This window comes from Mugil cephalus, chromosome 10 (assembly GCF_022458985.1).
Source record: "Mugil cephalus isolate CIBA_MC_2020 chromosome 10, CIBA_Mcephalus_1.1, whole genome shotgun sequence".
Classification (NCBI taxonomy): Eukaryota; Metazoa; Chordata; class Actinopteri; order Mugiliformes; family Mugilidae; genus Mugil; species Mugil cephalus.
Window position 1 is genome coordinate 23,229,960 of NC_061779.1, and position 9,691 is coordinate 23,239,650.

Here is a 9,691-nt window from a genome sequence, read left to right on the forward strand (position 1 = left end):
TGACAGACATTAGCTTCACTTTCAATTTCATCCCCTCTTTATAGAGGGAGGTATTTAATGTCCAGTATTCCCAGGGCGAGCAATTACAGAGACATATGTGGTTATTAAAAATAACACGATTGGTTCATCACACCCATAGTTACGTTCCAGCATGACAAGAACACGCAGAAACAACGTAGGCAAAGTGGAGGTGAGGGTGGACAGAAGGGTCAACAGGGCTGATTGTTTATCGTTTCAAACCAATTGTGCATGTGGCTTTTAACCATGATCCAACTTTCCATAACATAAACCTTAGGTTTATTATTGTAACATTGATGACAAAGGTCCTTTCCTTTAACCTAAACCTCCATCTTTTCTGTAACCTGTAAAGTGGGTGGTATTCAGGGGGTGGGGACAAATTGCCAGTATGGTAGTTCAGGTCAGAGCACCTGTTCTAGTCAAACTAACGTGATGAGATAACTGGGGTTCACATTGCTCCTGTACACACATTCAGACCAACTACAGACCTGCATGAAATAATACAGACCATGCAGGTCGGTCCAGCAAAAGGTTGAACCAGAAGTGAAGAAAGTTGATCTAAGCTACATTTATTTTCTTTCTTTCTTTTAACTACAACATAACACAACGTCATCAAGTAAGTCCGTGCCTTGATCCAATCAAATACGTAAATCTCGAGTTTGGATTATTTTGTAAAGGGAATGCTGTTGACACATTAGCCGCTTGCATCACGACTTTCCTTTAATGTAAATACATGACTATTTGACATCATTGTGTTACGGTAAACACATTGTATCAGCAGTACTTAAAACGACCTGGTCTGAATCCCTTCTTACACAATTTGCCGCCAGAGTTATGCTCTGATTATAGTTAAGTACATCGTATAGAATCTCAGGTTTCATGAAGGACTATAAATTACTCTGTATCTGCCTGGACTGCCACCTGTGAATATTTGCTCACAAATACATTTAAGGAGGTAATGTCATCAATTACACTGATGGGATTTTTTTTTAAAGGTTTTATACCTGGTAACTTTTAAATGTAATTTGCATAATTTCATTACACACTTATATTACATCCTAATATGATTTATGATGAATTATAATGGCTCTGCCACTCTATGTGGCGCAAGAGGCTTAAATCAGTCATTTATGGCTAGAAGCAGAAGTCATTATTACTCAGTCTGGTCCACACGGAGAATTCATTTCTCTATATAGGGGCACAAATCCATCAATTTAAGGATAGCCACCAACAGAATTACCACTTTAAATCTTTGTCTTTTCATGTATTTTACTGTTGTTAAAGACTATACCTTGAGAGTGTGACTGTCATTTCAGTATTTTATAGACAAAAAAAAAAAGATTATTCATTACGTAAGGCCTGCTGTCACATTTGCGACGCTCTTTCCTATTGAAGTTGGTCCGCAGTGGCAATCTGGTCATCATTTATAAACATCTAAGTACAGAGCGACCATTGGGAATCCACACCCCTTCGTACAGATCCTGTTATGATGTATTTACTACTTCCTCTGAAGCTCCCAAATTAACGCCATTGAGAGGAAGATTCTGCATAAATCTGCATAAAAAAAAAATCATTTTGTGCTGAGTAGAAAGGCATCAAACGCCGGATACTAATCAACATGATGTCTTCGAAATCTGGCCACAGCAATCACAGAAATGGAGGAAAGTGGCTACGCAAAAGATGAAAGCGGCGGTACGGCGGTGGGGGTGGCAGGAGGTGAGGTGGTTACTAATGTGATGGACAGAGGCATGTCGTCTCTCTGAGGTAACCAGGTGAAGCTACGGTGGCTGGCTGGTGCCTTAATTAGACAAAATGACTGCCTCAAAAAACTCATTAATGGAGCCACCCAGCATGACCCTGACAGGCCTCCTGTGGTTTGGAATCGCCACCTGAGACCGATTTGATCTGTTGGTTTTACGCTCTCTTGCTCTTTAGGAAATTCTTCTCAGATGTAAATTGTTAAGGATTTAGGGAGAAAAGCTCAGGTGAAAGGTAAATATGTGATGTGTTTAGTCTCATTAATTATATTTGAATTCATAGTATCAGTTGTCGGCAGATCTAACGGGTAATAAGAAGCGGGAGTGAATAAAAAGCAATTGGTGATGAACAAAGAAACTTGCAGGATAATGCCTCAGTAGTGACAGATTACATAAACAAACTGTAGCATGAGGGATGTTTGCACCTCATTATAACAGCGTACACAGCCGCAACAAGCCTCGCTGCTCCCAAACTATTCTCCTTCACAACGACTGTGCTTTTTAATCATTTGTGTCCTGAGTTCATTTGACTGAACGTTGAGTGCCGGCAATTAACTTGAGGAGTGGTTTCACAAGCTGAGGGGAAACAAACATGTTTGAGAATATTAATTAAATGATTCATTGATGGACAGAAATCTCTTCCTCTATAGTCACCCAGCAGTTAGGTAAATTACTGGATATGATGAATGCAGAGATGTATGGATCTCAAACAATGCGATGCTGTGCGTATGTAAACAGCACTGCTGCTGTAATGTGTAACTGCAAGACGATTACACCCAAACATAGACCGTCTATAAATATGGACAACGCATCCCCTCTTCCTTGCACTGGTCAAACTGACGCAAAGCCGAGAGCCATGTGGAGCCACGCAGAGCCGTGTTATTGATGACCCACCCACAGTTCCACTAGACACACTCTTGTCTTCGTTTCAGTTCTACTGCACTCTGCTCTACCTCCACCAGTTACAAAAAAATGTTGGTTCATACACATACTTTTTTTTTTTCGCCTCAACCTTTCACCAGGACCGCTTCGCAGAACAGTTGGCATGGCAACATGTAGTCATCATGATGTCACATCCTGTATTCATTGACCCCTGTACTCTCGCTCACTGGACGGACGATTTGACCACAGGAGCACACAGAGGGGACAAAGCATGGGCAGTCTTTATTAACTGAAGCCTCTCCTACAAAGGTATACACGAAATAACCCCTGAAACATACAACTAATGTTGAGGTAGCTAGCCTAGCAGTTAGCATTAGAATTAACATGTAACAAATAATAAATTAACTTAACATAATTTCAGCCACAAAAAAATAAAATGATTTGACGTTTAGTACAATGTTTTAGTTTATTCCCAAGTCCTGCCCACTAACATATAGGGGGTGGAAGTTATGACCTATATTACAGCCAGTCACAAGGGGGAGCTCTACGTGCTTTGGCTTCACTTTTTAGGAGCTGTTCTGTAGCTGTAGTCCTTCTTTATACAGTCTATGGTCCCAAACTGTTTTAGTATCCATTTAGAAAAAAAGTACAGTTACAAAAATGTTGCCGTCATCTTTGCTGGATGTTCTACTTAATTTCCGTTTAGCATTGTTTTAATCAAATGATTTTATGCTTCTCATTCCGGTTTTGAAATGTAAAGCATTTTGTATAATTGGATTAGATACAGTTGAATAACTGGCATACAGATATTTCACAGTTAAATTGACAAACAGCATCTCTACTGTACCACATGATCTCAGTGTAGTATCATCTACTATGAGCAACCAACATGCTAGGCTAGGCAAAGATCAAGCTTCCATGCACACGAACAAACAAACATTCTACCACTTCATGCTTTTTGTTCAACCAACCCTGGTTTATGTTCATCCAGCAATTGTACGTTTCAGTGCCTTTCAGTGGACGGGTCATTTTGCAGCTTCAAAAACCCCAGTGTGAAGAATGTCATACGTGATCATGTGTTTACAGTGCACGTTGAGGCTATCATTGCCAGAGAAAAGAGGTGCAGTGTATCCGCTGCATTCGGGTCGCTCTCCTCAGGGTCCTAGGGTCAGGTCACTGATATCAGTGGCGAAAGCTGCTGTTGTTTTCAGCATTACCACTACTATTGTGTTGCTTAAGTAAGAAATATTGAAACCCTATACGTATGGGCTTTAAGCTAACCTAGGAACATTCAAAACGTCTGATTTGCAGCCCAGAAACCATGTGTTTCAATTTGGAAAAGAAAAATGAATGCTTTATATTTTTGTGTCAATAAATACAAATATCACAAGCATTCTTCCTAAATTTTTAAAACCATATCTATATTTACTTGCCAGTTCATTAGGTACACTAGTGAAAACAAATGCATTCTAATATAAGAGTCCTACACTAAATCTAAGCTTATAGTATTCAGCATTAGTTTCAAATAACTGAGAAAGCTGTTGATTCAACTTTGTTTTCATTGTGGAGGCTGTGGTTTGTAGCACTATTATGTTGCACGCTTCTATTTCAATTCTATACACGCTTTCTATTTAATGTTTAATTCAATTCAGGTTAACAACACCACAAACTGCATCTCCCATAATGACCATCCAGATGAAATATCACCCTTCTGACACTGTTTTAATATCAACATTAGAACATTTACGAAGGAGGATTTAGAACAGAACTGATGTATTAAAAGGGATTTGTTTTCACGGGTGTACCTAATGTTCTGGTAAGCCAGTGTACTTCAGCACAGTGTTATATCAATTAGAAAAAAAAATCTATTTGTTCACACAAGAGCAGGTAAACCTTCATCTGTTTAATTCAGCTGCTTGACATTGTAACAATTAACTGAAAGAAATAATCAATGAACCACAAGACAATCCCTACAGCAGCCTTTTAAAGCCAATTATTACAGGCTGTTTAGGGGCAGAACTAAATCATAAGTAACCTACAGACAGGATTCCTTCTCCGTCTCTACCTTCACCTCCCTCGTGGGAAGTGTCTGCATTGGCTGTGACACATCGACCGGCCCCTCTGCAGGTCAGCATCCGTCTTCAAAGCAGCCAAACTGCAACATGTCAATTCTTCGACGGGATACCGTTCTTACCTTTTGTGCCACAAAGGTCACTTCTATCTCTCTGCAACGGACCGCTCAGATAAGGAGACGGTAGACGTGAACAGAGGCGTCTCTCTGCACAGACATTCCCTCAATGGCCGAGGTTCTTTGGATCGTGCACCTCCAAGGTGCTTCTACGATCACCGTTTACTGCTTCACGTGTGTGTGTGTGTGTGTGTGTGTGTGTGTGTGTGTGTGTGTGTCAGCGAGGCCTCGCGATCGGGTGTGATGGGCATGGGGGATTTACTTCTCACTAACATATTGGAGTCGAGTTAGTCAATCTGTCAGTTCTGCTGCTTGACTACACAAGTGACGAGAACAGAGATGGTCTGGATGTATTGAGTGAAAGAGGGCTTTCACTCACTGATGGGATCTTTCTAGACTGAACGCTCCAGTGGCTTTGTCGACACGCAGACACACCAAAGTGAGAAAATCACACCGCCCACGCGCTGAAGGCTGGTAAATTTTGTTTTGGTGCGGCTGTAGAGGGTGTCGGCGCATGTCTGTTTTAAAAATACTCAACCTAATGCAAAGGATGTGTCAAGTAGTTCACTGGTATCTCCATCCTTTAGACAAAACTCAAGAGGGACTCAGTGAAACCTTGAACATGACGACCGTGAGCGGAACCACGATGATTAGTCGATTAATGGATTATTTTGAGTTAGACGTCAAAGCAAAGTCATCATGATCAGCATTATTCACCAAATTTATCAACTACAAATCAGCAATCATTGCATACTATTGTTAGTTGTAGCCCTAATCTAATTTAAACTGTGACTGAAGATGGCAAACACATTCTTTAGACCTACGCTCATGCCTTTTAAAATCTAAAACTCCAGTTAGCCTGGAAACCAAACATTTTATTAGCCTTGTCATAGCTCATCCTGAGCCTCTGAGCTCCTGTCTCCACACACTAAACTGAACCGTATGACTCCTGTGAGCTGATTCCCAGTTGCAAAATAAACGTCTATCTCGGTGTATTTTTTACCGACTCACTGGGCCAGGTATCGTGTTTTAATAACTTTTTTTTTTTCGGAAGCCTTCTTCCTGCCCGCTCCGGATTTCAACACTTCATTTAACAAACCGCCAGCAGCAGTTCTTGCAAAAAACAATAAAGCAACAACAATATGCATCGAGGCTGGCAGAAGTGTTGAGATATCCGCTCCTGATATTTCCACCCGTCAAATACATAAAGGGAGGTTAATGGACTTTTGCTTGTTCTGCTCGTGACGCTGAAGGCGGACACGAATCTCATCACGTCATGGCAACGACGTCTGGCTCACTCTGCAACCCTGCCCGTGAACACCCGGGGAATCTGTCCACGGAAGAAGCGGCACCGATGGAAATTGCTCTGTGACCACGCTGAGTAATAGGGACAGTGTTGCTGACTTGTTGCTGTCAAGTTTTCAAATGTCAATCTGTGATGCCTTGGTTCACAGGGGAAAAAAAAAATGACATTCACCAGTGCTTCAGAAGATACAGATATCTAACAATCTGCCGCACATAATCCAGGATTCCGAGTGGCGGTTCATACATGCAACATCAAAAAGTCAAAAGCAATGTTTTTTAATTCATATCTGGGAGCCAGACCAACTTCCCAGCGCACATAGATTTTTTTTTTGTGGCGGACAGCTGGTTCGGAACCGATCTGTTGGGGACTGATTATGCAAAGATCGGCAAGGCCAATGAAAACATTTGGGCAGACTTAATGTGGTGAGAGACAGAAGAACAGAAGAGTAGCGAGTCATTATCACCGTCTGAGCATGGCTGAGTTGTATTTGTTGACAACAATATGTCTCTGATTGTTTGTTAGACTATCAAATTGGGTGTAGAGGTAAGTTCTTCCACTGTGGCAGCTGAAACGCTCCTCATCATGAAATCCAAATGGAGTGTTAACACTTCTATTCTGCTAAGAATTGAATTGGCTATGCCAGGTTATTCTAATGCAGCACTACTGTAGTACAACTTCATTAGATATCTAGTTTTGTATCGTCTATAGAGGTTTGAAGTATTCTTACTACGTGCTTCATCCCTAGGACCTCCTTAGAAGCTATTTTATTCATGTAAGATGACTTTTCTAGTTCAGTCTATCACAGGCTCCCATAGGCTAAGCAGGAGACCTGCCTACATGGATATCTTTCCTAGTGGCGGCCGACACTAACAATGCATTACTTATTGGTCCTGTGACTCAAAACGCGTCTCCAATCATTAAAGAAATATGACGGGAGTTTGTCCATTTTCAGCCCCATCTATTTCCGAGCATTACATGTTCATCTTCATGGCGAGGAGTGCGCACAAGGCGAAGCTTATACAGTACGTTTGCATGAATAAGGGCAGCCTTTGTATGACTACTGAGGTGAGTCATAAGTGAAGACCGAATCTTTCATGATTTGTTTTTGTTGTTTTTTGTTTTTTTTTAGTCCAGATGGTTGTTTCCTCATTTTGGAAGAGATGCCCCCACAAGCTCTGATCTCAAACTCATTAAGGTCATTACCAGGCTGACTTCTTCCGTCGAGCTTTTATCAGCCTTTTATCTTAGACACGGGCAAAAAACAGCAACAGCAGCTCGGTCTCCGGCAACAGCTGGCTGATTGTAGGTCAGTGGAAGCGCAATTCAAGTCTGAAGTCATTGTTCTTCCGTCCGCCGAACGTCTAAAACCAGATTTACAAAACTGACAGCTCCTCAGACATAATATTTTAAACTAAGCCTAAATAGCTGAACGACTGATGAAGAAGTCAAAACTCGAAAAGGCTTGAAAACCTTGACCTGTGACATACCGTGACATTGCTGTATTATGGTGGCGTTGAAGATGTTTTAGATGCGACCGCTGCCTTCAGATATGCAGAAATCACGGAAGTAACAGAAAATTAAGGTGCAGCTATTTTTTTTAACTGGTAATTGGTTCCATTTTCTCAAATAAAAGGATACCCAGAGGGGCAAACACTCAGCTGCTGCACAGGCTCTCACAATATTAGCCAAAAACCAAGAAGATACTGTGTCATCACACCGTATTGATTTTATACAGACAGGCAACAAATTGAGGTAAGGCTACCTGAATAAATGAGGGGAGAAACAGTGGATTTAGACGTTTCCATACAGGGAATCCGTGTAGAGCTGCAACTGGCTGTTTTTTGTTTTAAGCTGAATACTATGCTGGATTTTTATATTTACGATGGTGCGAAATGGACTGTGTACAATATTTTCAGTTTCTGTAACAACAATACAACAAATCATCACATTTGAGAATCTGAATGCAGGCAGTGTTTGGTGTCTTGGATTCATGGATTATGTAAATATGCCGTTGATCGACCAGTCACGGTCTGTGGTACTTTGGTGAAGATATGCTGTTAAGTTGATGTTTTCCAGACTGACGTGTTACGCAGTGTTCGCAGTCACGACACAGAGCGAGGGGAAATCTTCAGGAAGACTCGGAATATATCGACAAATAGCACAGAGACAGACGCACAGCAGTTACTCCAAAAATGAACTGGAACTGATCAGTTGTTGACATACAGTACCTCTTCAGGCTCTGTCAGTAACAAGGACGCCGCCGCTTTTCTTTTGCTTGTTTATTGCAACCGAGGGTCCAAACCTCAATCTTGAAGGTGTCATGTAACGTGTTAGGAAACATCTGACCTTTCTTTGACCAAACAGTTGACTGTAATTGGGAAAATAATCTGCGGATCGATCCTCGGCAGCCGCCCTGCTCCTCTGGAGGTTTGCTTTGGACTGACACCTTACTAAAAATGCCCCAGATCAATCCACGCACAGGAGAGATCAATGAATGGATGGTTGGATAATTAGATATTTAACTGAGTTATCGATTGACCGCTTGTTGGAGAAAATGATCACACCGTCATATAGTGCCTCACATTTCAGAAACTACAACTCCCGAGAACGGCTAACACCTTAAACTGACTAGATACTGATCCTGTAGTAAAGCAGCCCCAACCTGGAGCATGCATCTGCATCCTCCCCCCAGCTCCCTGCAGGAAATCCTGACTTAGTCGAAATTAAGGGATGGCATTAAAATAAAAATAAAAAATGGCATTGTGATTAAGTGGTCATTTGCTGTGGTGCAAACAGAATCCCCCGCTTCTCTGCGTGTGGCAGCTGTATCAGCGCAGGGAGACGTGGCAGCAGAGTAAAGAAGACATGTCAACTCTGACCTCCATGTGGAGCTCACCCAAAGGCGAACTGCAGCCAGCGGCGGCACAGAATGCAGCTGGGTGCGTATTTGACTCCACGTGTAAGCCATGATACTTAAAAAAAAACAAAAAACACACAATGCTTTCTGGGCTCGAATCCACGTTAGAAACAAACAAAAAATGCACTTTGCAATAAAATAAATGAGAACAGTGGGAGGCTCTGGCCGTTTACTCCGATCTACGCAGCCTGCACTCACAGTCAAGTGCAAACGTTAGAATATTATTGGACACGCATCAGTCATATAACCATGCGCTTGGCCGTCGCCGTGCCACAGAGCTGCAGCAGTTCGTACTCACCTACAAGAAACCGTGAGTTCAACTTTAGTGGCAGGAATCGCAGCGGTGAAGGGGTCTGCGTCCCCGATGCACGCCATATTCATCGAGCTGCTGCCTGGTCGGTCACAAATCTCCACCTATCCAGCGGCGCCTTGACGGCGGCATGAGAGGGGCCGAGACGAGATGAAGGAGGAAAAAGAAAAAAAAGAAAAGGAATAAACAGGACGCCTGGGAATGAGAGCGTTTGTTTTGCTCGCTCGCGAAGCACCGGAGAGAAGAGGGGGGAGAAAAAAAACACGCACACGGACGCGGAGCTGCTGCGCTCCGGAGTCGCGTCTCTGTGCGT

General features: G+C 42.3%; 1 protein-coding gene across 1 annotated transcript in view; it reads right to left on the bottom strand.

Moving 5' to 3' along the window:
* Window positions 1-9,691, bottom strand: part of LOC125015385 (copine-8-like) — a 65,786-nt gene extending 56,095 nt beyond the window's left edge. Inside the window, exon 1 of the mRNA XM_047597205.1 lies at window positions 9,367-9,691. Within this exon, the coding sequence (XP_047453161.1) occupies window positions 9,367-9,449 (83 nt within the window). The 5' untranslated portion in view covers window positions 9,450-9,691. The remainder of the gene's footprint in view (window positions 1-9,366) is intronic.